At 40.0% G+C, this 15970-nt stretch overlaps 2 protein-coding genes across 3 annotated transcripts; one reads left to right on the top strand and one right to left on the bottom strand.

Annotated features, from left to right (window-relative positions):
* The first annotated feature begins 1195 nt into the window (after window positions 1-1195).
* On the top strand, window positions 1196-12646 carry etnppl (ethanolamine-phosphate phospho-lyase). 2 transcript variants are annotated; one of them, XM_083910874.1, is made up of 13 exons: window positions 1196-1318; window positions 2106-2224; window positions 2348-2507; window positions 4114-4188; window positions 5373-5466; window positions 7662-7778; window positions 8848-8930; window positions 9997-10222; window positions 10614-10768; window positions 11502-11591; window positions 11809-11939; window positions 12148-12218; window positions 12340-12646. In XM_083910874.1, exons 1-13 carry the CDS (start codon window positions 1260-1262, stop codon window positions 12433-12435), a joined length of 1476 nt encoding a protein of 491 aa, XP_083767000.1. In that variant the 5' UTR covers window positions 1196-1259; the 3' UTR covers window positions 12436-12646. The 2 variants fall into 2 exon arrangements, with proteins under 2 accessions (XP_083767000.1, XP_083766999.1); XM_083910873.1 differs by having other exon boundaries at window positions 12337-12646.
* An 817-nt stretch (window positions 12647-13463) lies between these two features.
* Window positions 13464-15656, bottom strand: ostc (oligosaccharyltransferase complex subunit). The gene is made up of 4 exons (XM_083910268.1): window positions 15474-15656; window positions 14740-14833; window positions 14121-14318; window positions 13464-14028 (listed from the first exon to the last, which is right to left on the bottom strand). The coding sequence occupies exons 1-4, from the start codon at window positions 15610-15612 to the stop codon at window positions 14010-14012; spliced, it is 450 nt and encodes a 149-aa protein (XP_083766394.1). The 5' UTR covers window positions 15613-15656; the 3' UTR covers window positions 13464-14009.
* Between the last annotated feature and the right edge of the window lie 314 nt (window positions 15657-15970).

The following is a 15970-nucleotide window of genomic DNA, read 5'->3' as shown; positions in this document are numbered from 1 at the left end:
TGTTCTGCATTTGTGTTTCTTTTTTTTACCCACTTGATTGAAGACCCTTGAGTTCACACAGTATTATATTTCAAGATGACATTTAATATGACTGTACCATTGGAGCCAAATAAATGCAGTCTTTCAAATGTGTCGTGCGGATGATTTGATTTTATTGGTCGTCGGTATGTACAGTATGGATATGTTAGGCCAATTGTACACACCGATATAAAAAAAGCATACAATTTTTATGTTTTATTTATCATTGTTATTATTATTATTATTATTATTATTATTATTAGCTTAAAAAGGAAACACTTAAGTCAGACGTTGGAACTGTCTGTTGCAAAAAGGTCACTGGTAGGTCACAGCAAGAAGGTTTGGGTCCCCCTTCTTGTATATATAGATATATACATATACCTGTATATATGTATGTATACATGTATGTATATATGTGTATACCTGTATATATGTATGTATACATGTATGTATATATGTGTATACCTGTATATATGTATGTATACATGTATGTATATGTGTATACCTGTTTATATACATGTATGTATATATGTATATATACATACATGTTTATGTATATATACGTATTGTATACATCTATATGTATACATAAATGTATATACGTGTATATATGTATTTGTTTAAATATATACACATATATACATACACAGTATACATATATACACCTATATGTGTATATATATATATATATATAAAGATATATATACACATATATGTATATACATATAAACATATATATATACACACATGTATATGTATGTATACTGTATATATGTGTGTATATGTATATGTCACATATACATATATATAAGTCACAAAACACAACAAGCATATTTTAAAATCAGAATATAAAAGGAAATGGGAAATCAAAATGTCACAACATTGCTGTTTTTGCTGTTATCTTTTCCCGTGTGTTGTATATATATGTTGTTTTCAAAAACATAAATATACATATATATATGGTTTTGATACGTTTAAAATATGAATGTCAAATGACAGTCAAAACTGGCTTTGGTTCAAGTTCACTGTACAGTGCGTCACACATTCTTCGAACAGCTGCACAGCAGCTGTTGACGTACTGTAGAGCTGGCGCTTGGCGGCGCTGCGTGCGCGTTCACGTTTGGATAAATAGAGCCGGGTCGTTCGTGCTCGCGCAGCCGAGGCGCTTCTTACTGTTCAGTGGTTTGAGTGCGTTTGAGCAGGAGAAGCGCGTGTCGTCGTCGAGCCGGACAACATTTAGAATGTCTGCGGAGATATTTGACAAGAAGACGACTATTGACCTGAGGAAGAAGCACATAGGGTAAGACGAGATCCTCTCAGTGCACGTGACAACTTTGACTTTAACAGAAACTTTATAGAAGTTGGTTGCTGTTGTTTTTTGTTGTTGTTTTTTAGTGGTTAATATAAATAATTTAGTAAACACCAAAATAGCATAAAGTTCATCTGTTTTTTACACATACATTTTGTCTTATTAAATATATTAATTCCCAAAGTCTGGGTCGGGATCCACAAATGGGTCGCGGGATCATTTTTTGAGTTCCCCCCCACCCCCAAAGCAAATGTGCTGAACTTGTATGTGTGCATGTTTTAAATGACATGCATAAAGTCAAACAGTTTACAATAAGGAATCAGGAAAGTATTTGTTTGCAGAGATTGCTGTAAATCAGTCGAATTTTGAAAAAAATGTTGTTAACCACACCGACAAATGACGCTCTCGAATGTCTTGCTCCAAAATGATTCCACTTTTATGATTTCTTTGTTATATGCGGCAAAGAAACTAGAAAATACTCACATTTAATAGGCTGAAAAGAAAACAATCTGTCATACGAGGTGACACCTGTTTCATCGATTAATCGCTGCAGTAAAATCTGCCAATAAAATTATCATTAATTTATAAAAATCATTATTCCATGGTAGGCTACAGTGTCATTGCAGCACAAGTGACTCGTCCCCGTTGTTCCTCTGATTCATGACAGCATGTCAGCGGAGTTGTGCAGCACACACACACACACACACACATTTAATGTCAACAAAATGGAGACACCTTGGACACACACAGATCAGTGTTAACTTCCACTCCTCTGTAGGCCGTCTTGCAAGATTTTCTTCAGCGATGACCCGTTAAAGATCGTCCGAGCCAAAGGCCAGTACATGTATGATGAGACGGGGCAGCGCTACTTGGACTGCATAAACAACGTGGCTCATGGTAAACACACAAACACACACACACACTGTCTTGGATTTAATTATAGTACATTTAAAGCTGCAGAAAGAGACAGCAACTTTATTTCACTCACTACTCTGTGCATCTCTTCCCTCTCTTTCTCAGTGGGTCACTGTCACTCAGACGTGGTGCAGGCTGGAGCTCAGCAGATGCAACTCCTCAACACCAACTCGCGTTTCTTGCACGACAAGCTGGTGCTCTATGCGCAGCGACTGCAAGCAAAACTTCCCGACAAGCTCTCTGTTTGCTACTTTGTCAACTCTGGGTATGTCTGCAATTTTCTGCCACTCCCTAATCGACAGAATCAACATAGATTAAATAACTTTTCAAAAAGCCTGGGTAAGGTCAGGTAAGGTAATGTTCAGGTCACATAAGGGCAATTTGCTTTCCAGGTGTAGTCGATACGGTGTGCAAATCAATGTACTGTATCAAACCGACAAACAAAAACGCAGAAGGCAACATATAAAAGAACCGAGACAAAAAAAAACACTGGAAAACAAAACAAACAGGTTACAACATTTGCAAAAAGTGTGGAAGTAAAGCAAGAGTGCCTTTCAGGAAACATGACAGCATAAACCTGTTTACTTGATGAGTCATGATCTGTGAGAAAAACAAAACCAGCAAGATGTCATATTGTGTTTAAAAAAAAATGTTTTTTTAAATCCTTGCAAAAATCAGACTACAGCATGTGGTTGAATACAGTTAAAAGCGGCGGAGAAACCCATAAACAAACATGCACACTCTTCTTATTTGCGTCCAGGTGTTTCAGGACCAGATTTCACAGGGTAGCTGCAGCGTCCTCCGACACGTCACTCACTCGCATTCTCAACTTTTTTTTGTGTGAAGGCCACAGTACAAGCGCAGATAATGAAAAGGTTGTTGCACGCGATGGACTGTAGACTGAGGTGGACTGTCCGCGAAAACAATAAAGGTCGTAAAGTGTTATTAGCTCAAGGCTGCAAGATAAAAGGGTATAGTCCACGCTGTGTTTTTTTCAATTCTGATATTGAGGCTAAATGAGGAAGTGACTTCCTCGCATTAACAACAACAAGAATCCGAACACTGCTCCTCATCGGACTCAACCAGTCTGATGTGGTTACTAATTGATACCTCCTGCTGCAGGTGTGGAGCAAGAGGTCATAATGTTATACACAATCCTCACGCACACAGTTAGGCAGCGCAGTTATCAGCAGGACCGGCCCAAGCATTTATGAGGCCATAAACTGGATTTGAGTCACCTGTGGTTCACTATGATTGATACAAATGTATCAGTGTGTAATTGTTTTCAACACACTGGTGTTAAAGGGGCCTTAAAATCTTTGGTTTTGGTATCGGACACAAAAAAGTGAAATCCCTAATCTAGATTTTTTGATGTTGTTGAAATATTGTCAGGTTTTTTTCACACGTGATTGGGGGGGGGGCAACAAATAAAAGGTATCCAGATGTCTGGACGCTGGTGCACATGGTCATTCAGATTCCATTGTGAACACATATATTATTACATGTTTAATATATGACCAAAAGTGATAAATATCATCCTCATCCACATACTTTTGTGTGGGCGTTTTTTTCCTCGTCGGGCCCCTTTAGCTCTTCAACATGCTACAGCATATTAGTCAATACTGCACATGTGTGTGCGTGTCTACTATATAAATACATCCTTTACCATTCACAATAGAGTAAATATGAAGGGGGGGGGGAATGCATAGTTTGAATAACCACGTGTCACCTCATTTGACCCCAATATAGTAATACGTTACGGTATTGTCTTACGTAAAAAAAAAAAAAAAAGTGATATCCACCGGCTTCAGCTGTGTATTTTGTGGTGACTGAGTAACACGTCGTGACCCTTGCCGTTCTTGAACTTTCAGCTCTGAAGCCAACGACCTGGCCCTTCGACTGGCGAAGCAGTACAGAGGCCACAAAGACGTCATCACACTGGAGAAGTAAGTAGAATCACTGCCTGGTGTGTGGGGGGGGGAAAAAACCCCAAAAAACAGCAACCTGGTGCTGCACCTGACGAGCAAGCACCAAGTATAAAATGATGATTAGGGGTTTATAGTCCTTCTGTATACTGATTTTTAAGACCGATATCAAGACCGACTATTAATAGTTAATGAAGCCAATATGCACTTACTCAGTTAAAACTTAAATATCAATGACAACAATTTGAATTTACAAACTCCAATCACAAAACTTTGGGTAAAGGTTTATCAATACTTAAAGATCCCATATTATACCGTATTTCCCCAAGTTAACCTAGTTCCCTGGTGTCCTAATGAACATGTCTGTGACAGACTCTGTTTAGTAGTATATCTTTAAAAAAAAGAAAAGAAAGAAAGTAAAACGAAACTTAAGGGACAGGAAATGACGTCAGCCACAGAGGCTACTGGGAGCTAACAGCAGTTAGCATTTGGAAAAGTGAGCATTTGCAGGATCTAACAGGCACATTGCTGTCATATATAACATGTATCCACTGGACAGATAAATCCTCTGAGGCTGGAAGTTTGTGTAGGACTCTGTGCTGCACTGTGGAGCCAAGAATAGAACTTTTTGCGGACTTCCGGTTTTCGGATGCCGTTGCCCTCGCCAGCACTTTTGCGTGTTTTATGGACAAATTGGAGCTCCGCGAGACAACAATTCCAGAATTTAGCGTCTTGTGATGTCCCAATGAGCGCGGAAGTCAATATCGCGCAGAATTAAGTTTGGCCTTGGGCAAATGTTCTTTCTCATCAATCGAATATCGGGCCAATACATTAAATCTTCATCGGGCACAACCTGAACACATTTATGATATGCCTTAAGCCTGCTGATAATGTGGACGTTGTCTTTATTCACCAACTTGTTATGAAGACTCTTTTAAGACACAAATGTGTGTGAGACGTGGAGTCATTTTGTTTGTTTCTCAGTCTAAACTTAAGTCACTTAATTGTCAATTTTAGCAACAGAATCTCTTTGAGTTGTCTCTGCACAGATTGCCACTTTGAGTTGTCTCATTGTAAATGTTTTCGAAATAAAGGTTCTAGGTTCGCCTAGGTACTGACACTGTCATTATGTATATACACATTTTAGTAGTCATTTTGGTTTTTTTGGTCTACGGTCCATGATTAGTTTTTCAATTGTTTTGCAGTGCGTACCACGGCCACGTCTCCTCGCTCATCGACATCAGTCCCTATAAGTTCCGGCAGCTGTCGGACGCTGAGCAGAATCCATCTGTCCATGTGGTGAGTGGCTTTTACTGTCCATGTTGACCTGCCTGCGCGCTATTAAAAAACCATGACTCTTACTCTGCCGGGCCTTGGCAAGCAACACACTTTGTTAGCATGTGAACACAGAAGTGTGTGCATACAGTATATAAGCAGGGGAGGAGGAGAGGTGGAGACGACTAAAGATTCAGCAGGGAAAGACAGAGAGCTGCACATGGTTTTGTGCAAAGTTCTAAATTAATATGATAACAAATTGGAATGAAACATGAGTATTGCAAATTGCAATTGCAGTATGACTCGTAATTGGCATGAATAATTAATCTCAAACGTCATTTATTTTCATTTTTTTCCATTTAAATATATATTTCACAGTTGTACGGTTGTATGTCTTTATTGAAACAGAGTAGGGATAAGCCACTGTGGCATTCAGTATTGGTATCGGTCCAATACTGTTCAAAATCACTGGATCTGGATCGAACAGATAAAAATACAATCCAAAAGGTCCAAATACATCTAATACATTTAGCTGAGTCATGTGACCTTTTCATTTCCTTTTTATTGGAGAAGAATATTTATTACACAGCTGGACAATTACATTTTTGAAGTAGCTTTAAATGACACAAATGTGTCAACAGCTTCATAGTTTAAAAAGGTATAAAATGACAGAATCGGACTGATATCAGTAACAGTACATACTCTAGTTTGTGATGTTGGTATCAGACACAGGAACAGAGTATGATGGAATACACCAAAAGATAATTAGCAACACTTTGGCAGGCTGTCACAGTCCATATTAGGAGTCATAGATAAACGTTTTTTTTTTTTTAAGTCAGGAACACTCTTTATTACTATTATTGTAACATATGGAAATACACATCCCCACCTACAGATTAGCCGAGGTGCATGCCAAGCCAGAACAAAGCTTTGCCAACAGCAGCAGTGTGAGGCAGCATTGTTGTAGCAAGAAATTGATGAGTGAGGAGATTTATTTAGATGAGAGACAGTGGCTGTGACTGAAGCACCCCAAAATGTCATAAATTTAATATGAATCTTTTCTGTCTTCAAATTATGATGATTTTACTTTTTCTCATCTGAAGAGCAAGATGTTGGGATCAAATACTGTGTCACACATTAATAGATGAATAAAAGAACAAATCGGAGATGACATTTGAATTAACGAGGTGCCATGGTAAGATATGTTAGTGACTGCAATTTGTTGATTTGACCCATGGAATAGCCTCACAAGAGGCTAAAGGTCAACATTGGACAACCGTTTTCAAAGAACGCACAAAAGAACAGAAATGTAGAAGAGAGGTAAATACTATGTGGTAAATAATTAATGAATGATTTTTCATTGAAATCAGTAGCTGTAGTAATGCAATTTCCATCTGAATTATCCGATTTCCTCAGCTGTATTTCAGTAAAACAGCACCTACATGTATTTTAGCCAATCATTTGCTGTACTCAATCATCTTTATGCAACATATAAAGCTAAAAAACCTCTATATAATCCCCCCTCTGGCTCCAACTTCTTTTACAGATGAGGTAACCTTTGGTTTGACACACGTCTTAAATTTTATCTTGCTAAATTTTACTCTGATCCTTGAGATTACTGGTGTAGTTTGACACGTGGGTCTGTATACCTAGCAGCTCTTGTGTTACATGCTATATTTTATTCATTGTCTCACACATGCACACACACGAAGAAATGAAGCAGTGGTTGGTCATCATATCCCCATAACAATGTATCATACTGTATATTACATGATTTTTAAAGGTGCATTATGTAATAAATCTAAAGCAACTGGCCATAAAATCCTCCTAATATGTCACAGAGACTCAGGAATAATGTTCATATAACAACTCACAAACAACAACAGTACAGCCAAAATATTTGCATTAAAAAAAATATTTTGCAGACTGCAAATCATGTTTATGTTTTGAAATCATGTTTTAGCATGTGGCGCCACCTACCGCCGTCTACCAATCGTTGCAGTCAGTAGAGTCTCAGCTGCCGAGCAACCACGGGTTGCCAGTTACGTCAGAAAACGAAACCTAAAAGACCTCGGTATTTTGAATTGTAGCAACAGTTTTTGGCCACATTCTTACATATGGCACCTTTAGGTATTATTCAAACATTTTCCGAAGGGTTTTAAAAAGTCACTACATTTTTATATTCGACTTTGTTAATCTCGTCGTTTTTTTCCAAACAGGCTCCCAGCCCAGATGTGTACAGAGGCAAATACAGAGCGAATCATCCCGATCCTGCGTCAGCATATGCAAACGAAGTCAAGGATATTATAGACAGAGTCCACAAGAAAGGAGGCCAGGTACAGTTTGTGTCTGATACCGTCTATAATCTTGACCATACATACTTCCCACATTGTTTGATTATTCTGCCTGAAACAGTAACATTATTTAGAGGCTGCGTCCTTTATCTGGAAATGGGCACTGTCAAGTAATACTATCAGCCCTGACAGGGTGTGTTGTGTGTACAGCAGCAGTGCAAATGTGGGTGGGGACAAGGAAGCATTTCTACCATCAAACTTCTTTGAGTTTTCAGTCATATGCCAACCTTTTTTGCAGCGCTCTGGCGCAGTGTTGCTGTTGCCTCTATCTGTGTTGACATAAAACGAATCACTTCCTCTACGCAGCATGGGGAACATCGCCAGGAGACACGAGCTCTAGACTGAGAAACACTGAGAGAGAGTCATGTGGAGCTGATAGTTTGACAATAGTTTGAATGTAACAATAATGTTTCCTTATTATTACATCCTATTTTTTCATTTTATTCATGGGCCCTTTTTTTTTTTTTTCTTTTCTCTCCTCTTTCACCTTTTCTCAGGTTCAGATCGAGGACTCTGGGTTTTAGGGTCAAACCCCACATCACAAGAACATTGTGTAGGGGAGACTTGCGGTGTCCAAAATATTGGGCCTTTAATCCAATCCAATGTTTAAAAGCACAACCCAAGGGTCTGTCCATGCTTCCAGACGTGAGGAGGACCTGTTGCGGGCCCAGAGATTACACAGTAATCAGCAGTTTGTATTGTGCAGATGTGCGTCTACAGGAGGCCCAATGGACAGATACATTACATACAGTATGCTATTCAGTGTTGCTGTGTCCCTGGTGATCTTATGAACCCAACCAATCAAACGACCCTGTCTGCGCTTGGTTCAAGTGAACCCGCTGCCATGAATTTCGTCTCCACTCTGACTATGAGGTAACATGCTCTCCAAGATATTAATGATTGCCTCTCTCTCTTTGTGCACTGCCAAGTGAAATGTGAAACAGCACTTATGAAAGAGGGACAACAACCAGATGCCAGGATTCCTCCTCCTTTCCACTTCGCCAGTCGCGGCTGTGCATTGACAGACCTGAACTGTTTTTCTCTTGCACAGATTGCTGCTTTTATTGCTGAGTCATTGCAGAGCTGTGGCGGGCAGATTATTCCTCCTGTGGGCTATTTCCAGCAAGTGGCAGCGTATGTACACAACATTCATTCATGTACCGAAGTACAAATCTGAAAGGCTCACCGCCCATTTATACTTCACGCGAAAAAGATGGAAACGGACGGAGCCTTTCGTCCATAATTTGCGTTCATTTCATCTGTCATTGTGCTTGTTGCAGGAGAGCTTACGATAAAAGATGAAACAGAGCAATCTTTGGGTCTATCTGGCAAATTTGCGGTGGACCTACGGAAATATTAAAAAATGACGTCATCGTCATCAACCTCCCTCATGGGCAACACCAACAACTAATATTACGCATTAATGGGAAGACTTAGGCCACGTCCCATTTCTCCACCTTAAAATTTCGACTTGGTTTGGACTGCCCTCAACCGTAAATATCCCCTCGTTGAGCGAAGTGGCTTCCCTATGGAATTGGGACACCACTATATGCAAATTAGCGCCGTGAACGTAACGAACGTGCTAACCTACGTCACATGTTGACAATTCTACCGGTGGCGCGAGCTAGTTGGCTAGTTAGCTAGCTGCTTCCATAAATCGTCAGTTATTTTCTGACATTAGTGTTCAAAGCTCAACGGTCCTCTGGATGTGTATCAAACCAACATATTCCAACACATTTCGACACTGTAACATGCTTATTTGCGAAAATATACTTACAGCAAAATTGCTCCTCTGCAGATGTGGCGGCCATCTTTGTTGAAAAGAATCAGCCGGCTTGCTGAATTCGCAAAGCATCATGGGTAATTTCATCTTCCACTTCCACAGCCTGCGTCAGGCAAAATCGCACTCCCGCTTGCTCCCCCCTACACGAGAACACGCAAAATTTAGGGTTAGGGGAAGTATAGCATAACATCTATAGCTATGCAAAAGACACACAGAGGTATGTAGGGTAGGGATGGACAAATATGAAGTATAAATGGGCTTGCACTTGAGAGCTTGTTTGATTATTATATAAGCTCGCCATTGTCAGTGATACATGAATACATTCCTGTTGTGTTTGCTCAAATGTATCACTATTGACCTGAATACCTGAAACTACCACCTCACTTAAGGACTTTGCTGCACCTCTACACAACACAGACATGTACGCGAGGCAGGGGGCATTTTCATCGCCGATGAGGTTCAGGTTGGCTTCGGGCGTGTCGGCTCCCACTTCTGGGCCTTCCAGCTTCAGGGAGAGGACTTTGTGCCTGACATTGTCACCATGGGAAAGCCGATTGGCAACGGCCACCCCATGTCGTGTGTGGTGACGACCAAAGAGGTGGCTCAGGCATTCATGTCGTCAGGAATGGAGTATTTCAACACAGTAAGAGCGCTAATGTGAACCTTCTTGTCAATAATTGTAACAGAGGGGCATGTATGACCTTTGCTTTCTGCCCTACATGAATTAGAAAGGATGCTGACCTGGCCAAGTCCATGTTTGCAGAGTGTAACAAAAAATCAGTTTTCCATGCAAAAGCTGCTTTGCTTAACTGTAGGTGACTGATGAAGTTATTATAATCCCAAGTGCAGCCAAATTATCCGGTGCCCAGCTTGTGTGTGTGTGTATGGGTTTAAATGCAGAGTCAAATCACTTCCTGTGTGGAGTGAATATTTTTGGGGTGACATGAGTTACAGACTGCATTTTTAATCCACCTCCCATCACGATACAAACCATGTGATCTTTCCTGTGTGTTGTGTGGTTTTGAATTTCTCAGTTTGGCGGCAACCCAGTGTCAAGTGCCATCGGCCTGGCCGTTCTCGACGTGATTGAGAAGGAGGACCTCCAGGGTCATGCGCTGCGTGTGGGCCGGTACCTGACCAATCAGCTGGAAAAGCAGAAAGAGAAGCATCCACTGGTCGGAGATATCCGGTAGGCAAACAGAGATGATTGTACTGTATGGGTGTACAGACGTTGGTACGGATGGGGGTGTATATGTACATTGGTATGGATGTGGATGTATGTTTTTATATTTAACTGGAAATTAGAAAATAAACATCAACAGTGTTATCTGTTTCCCATGTGGCCCCTTTGGAAAACTAATTGGTGTATGTGTGCTTTGTGATATACTGAAATCATTGTGTTGCATTGTCATGCATTTGCAGCGTCTTCTTCTTCTTTTCTTTTCGGCTTCTGACATCAGGGGTCGCCACAGCGAATCAACCTCCTCCATCTAACCCTGTTCTCTGTATCCTCCTCTCTCACACCAACTGACTTCATTTCCTCTTTCACTACATCCATATATATTCTCTTTGGACTTCCTCTAGACCTCCTGCCTGGAAATTCCAACCCCAACATCCTTCTACCAATATATTCACTTTCCCTCCTCTGTACATGACCAAACCATCTCATTCCTCTCTGACCTTATCTCCAAAACATCTAACATGTGCTGTTCCTCTGATTAACTCAATCCTGAACCTATGAAGATATTAAGAGAACCTCGATATCTTCATCTGTGCTACCTCCAGCTAATGTATTAAAAAAAACTATTTGTGCAGCACATCAGCTTCATGCTCTGTCTTGGAACTGTGTTCAACTGCATTGTCCCTTAAATAAACTCATGAATTAATAATACAAAAATAATCGACTTTGTCACATCATGCAGGGGGTGCGGCCTTTTTGTCGGGGTGGAGCTGGTGAGGGACAGGCTGAAGCTCACTCCTGCGACAGCAGAGGCCCAAGAAGTCATCTATAAGTGAGTGTGAGAAGCGTCATACCCATTCAATGTGTGATGAAAATTCTGTTTTACCACCAACATTCACTGACCCCAAACATTAAGTTCTACTCGTGTTACGTATTGTTGATTGTTGACCCATTGGCGTGTCAGAAACGGAGCACCTGCTGACTGGAACACGCAAGCTGTTGGCATCTCTGCATTATCTGTAAAAAAAATAATGTTTAAATTGCTCCAGGCTCAAGGAGCAGCACATCCTCCTCAGTGCGGACGGACCTCATCGCAATGTGCTCAAATTTAAACCCCCAATGTGTTTTACGACGGAGGACATTGACCTGGTGGTGGAGAAAATTGACCGCATACTCACAGGTAGATAACCTTTTCTTGTTTGTTTGTTTTTTATTATTATTATTAACCTGTCCTCCTCGGTCTCTCTATGTAATGTCAGCTGGGACAGTGTTGTGCTGGTACATGTTGTCTCCTTCTTTGTGGCTGGTGCATTATTTAAGCAGATCTTAGGTGTTGTAATTGAAGCCTGCTGTTGCTGAAGGAGTGTTACTGTGTTCTGTGTTCCCAGAACTTGAGAAAGCGCTGGACATAAAGTTGCCAAACATACTGAATATAGAGAATGAATCCAGTAAAAGTAAGGTAGGTGTGACGTTGATTGTCTCTCTTATCACATAATATTTGCAAGCCAAGAGTGCAGTTTTAAGAAGTACAAAGAAATGTTTATTTTAACTTCATCTATTCCTGACTGTACCTCAAGCAGCCAACTGATGAAAACGGACACCCCTATCACAGCGGTTCAATCCACGACAGAGATGAAGGAATTCCTCAAAAGAAAAACAAACGCCTCAGGACATAAAGCCTCATGTGAACTCTGTGTGAGCACTTCATCACCTATGTTATTAACAGACATAAATTTTAAAGGTGACACAATCGCAGGGTAAAGGTGCTTTGGTATTTTAGCTGATAAGAAATGTTTTTATGTAAACAACAATGTACTGTATGTCTGTGAGATCTTGGTTTTAACTTTAGGACAAGAAAGGTCCTTAATTGTGTTAAGTTGTCCATCTCATCTTCTGCCAACATAGACTTTGCAAACATGATTTTAATAAAATGTGTATGTAAATCATGTGATGTCTCTCAGCTTGTCTTGTTCTGTTTTGCCTTGGCCAAAACAGAGACACTGTTCAACAAACCTGCAACTATTTAACAGTCCACTTGAGTTGATTAACAGGGAAAGGACGTGATTTTTTTTTTTACATTTATTTAATCCAAACTGTGTCCTCAGGAGAATTTTTTTTATATATATATATTAATAACAATTGAATTGGGGAATGCAGATCCTGAACTTTATGATGTATTTCTTTCAATGCACTTTTTGTGCAATAGTTAATTTATTAATACTAATAATTTGATTGCATTCTTATCCCCCTATAGTTTTCTGAATTATATTATGCACAGGTGTTTTAAGGTCCTGCATATGAACAATTGGATTTACTGCTGAAAGTTTGCATTTCACAACATAAGTCTCTGTCTATTAATAGATCAGATTTTCAGGCATTTTTCTATCTGTTATCTTGTTGATGAATGTGGTGGATCTATGGCACCACCTACTGGACGGGAAATGTCATTGGTTAGGTGGAATCGTCATGTTCACGAGCATTATGTAACTGTCAGTCAAACCTGTGCAGTAGAAATCTCAAATTAATTCAATTCTTCATGATAAATTCATACGAGGCCCTTCGATGGACTGGCAACCTGTCCAGGGTGTTCCCTGTCTTTCACCCCATGTTAGATGGGATTGGAACCAGCAGCCAAGCAACTCTCATCTGGGGCATAAAGCAGTCGACAATGGATGGAAATGCACACAAATGACAAGTCGCTCTGAAAAGGACGATTTATTTTCACAACCTTGTACAAAAAAAAAAATGCGTTTGTGGCAGACCTTTCGTATTCAGAACCCCTCCCGTTCTGCACAGTGCTAAACTGGATTTCAAAAAATGGCTCCATTTCAACAGTGTCCACTAACTTTCTTCCTGATCTTTAGTGCCTGAGACTAATCTAATTTTACACTGTAAATTGAGACAAGCTTCTCCCAGCAACCAACATTAAATGCATTCCTCCTGATTCATTATAGTGGTAAAAAACAGCTACTTCTCTGAGTCAAAGAGGTCTGCTAATGGATGCGTCACATTGACTTGTTGGGAAACACTGGAGAAAAGAAAGTCATTTAACACTATTGAGACGCCATCACTGTCAGTGCAGCCAGGTCAAATTTCATCGGCAAGGTCAGTGCATTCAGTCCAAATTACTGTTGTTTACATCAAAAGGATGAATTTATCCACAATTATAGTTGAATCTCTGCTGGGCCCCACATACTGAATGTCATTGGTACATCTGAATTCCGTTTGTTGAAGTCTGCCCTCTGTGTACTTAGCCCATGAGGTATCCTCTGAAATGACAAAAGTCACATTTGTCAAGACCATTAACAAAACAAATGTAAACATCTATGGTGTTTTTGTTTTTTGTCATAATCAGACTCACGGTAGCTTCATGCGCATGAACACTCGGGCCATGAAGAAGCTGAGGAGGACACTGACAAAACCGATAAAGAGCAACAGGAACCGGTTGAGTTTGGGAATGTTGGGTGCATTAGAGCGGTCCAGAATTATGAAGCCCAGACCTCCCATTGTGAAGAGAAAGCTGGAGGCTAGTCCTTCCATGATGTACTGGCCATTAACCCTGAAAAACAAACAAACAATTTGCTGCATTATCTGCACTTAAGAAACTAGCACCACCTTAATCCCATTGCAGACCTGGGACCGGGGGGGGGGGGGTGTCGATGTGAAAGTCTAGTGAAATATGTCACATGGCAATAGTATATCACTTTTGAGACTTAGCATAAACATATCAATTGACGTGTCAGTCCACTATATGGTAGTGTGAGTATATCACAATATTTGCAATATCATGGTAAAATCTTATCTGGAAATCATGATAATATCGTATTGAGGTGTCTCTGGTATTTCTGATTCAGATTTGGCAAAATAAATTCTAATAAAATGTGTGTTTTGCTGTGCAGACATTCAAAAACATTTTTTAACATCAAAAGTGCTTGAATTGTGTCAAGATGCTTCATCCCATAATGGTGGTAGAGTCATACCTGTATGCTAAAAAGGCTACAGGTCTCTGGTGTCCATGCTCATCCGTCATTGAACCTACACTTGGAGGTTCCACAATGACATCATAGATGATACCTGTAGTGTGAACAAAAAGTGGTTTTGAATAAGAAGTATTAATAACAATAACAACAGGTGTTGATATATGCTACTTAGCAGTTCTGCACATTCTTATTGTAATCCATTATAGATTATAAAAATAGTTCGTACAGTGCTGAACACCGAGTAGTGGTGTCATAAAAAGTGAATTTGTACTGGAAACAATATCTGACCTATAGAGACATGCTCGCCCTGAAATCTTTGATCAAGATAACATAGTATCAAAACACGCTCCCTGTATTCTTACACTACATGCATCTCTATTTGTAAAGAAAAACACACATATAAAGATGTCATAACACGGTACATCAAACGGAAAGCCGAGAGGTAGCATTTTTTTTCCGATAGAGCAGCAAAACTCTAGCTCTCGCTCCTGGGCATGCATTCTGTTTGAATGTGGTATTAGCTTAGCTGACAATTTACATTGTCGACCACATTTTAATCGACCATACTTGCGCTTAAGATAGCATGATAAGATAACTGATACACAAAAGCATTAGATATGTGACATTCCTGTCAGCATCATACGAAAATTACAACACATGTAAATGATCAGCTGTTTTGATTTTTAGCTAGCCAGCTAGCCACAGTTGACGTTAGCTTAGCAGGATGCATTTACCTCCTGTGATGAGAAAGTAGGACACAATAACGATCGCATACACGGTCATAGCTGACGGCATGTGCAGCCATGACGGTTTCTTCAGTTTTACATTTGGACATTCCAGTACAGAAAACGGTACGCTGTAGAAAGTCTCCATGGTATTTGGAATAGTACTACAGTAGAGGTGCTGCCGATGGCTGGGCTCCGTCACTGCAGCGACTTTGTAGACGTGTCCCGGAAGTACATGTTTTTTTTCCCTTTACCCCATCCTTTAATAACATTTCCATACATATATTTTTCATTTACCGATCATTTTACTTTGTTTATTACATTGGCGCATTCGGTATATATGGGTTAAAAAATCAAGTTGATACTTAATTAAATTTGGTTTTGGTCTCACGTGATGTGAAGTTATAAAGTGACAGTTCCCTTTAAAGACGTATAGGTAAAAACCGGGTTGCCAGTTCAGTGTTTTTTATGGAAGCAATAGCGTGTATAATTTCCTCGCGAGAGAC

The sequence above is a fragment of the Microchirus variegatus genome (genome assembly GCF_963457635.1).
Source record: "Microchirus variegatus genome assembly, chromosome: 2".
Classification (NCBI taxonomy): domain Eukaryota; kingdom Metazoa; phylum Chordata; class Actinopteri; order Pleuronectiformes; family Soleidae; genus Microchirus; species Microchirus variegatus.
This window is presented reverse-complemented; position numbering and strand designations above follow the sequence as displayed.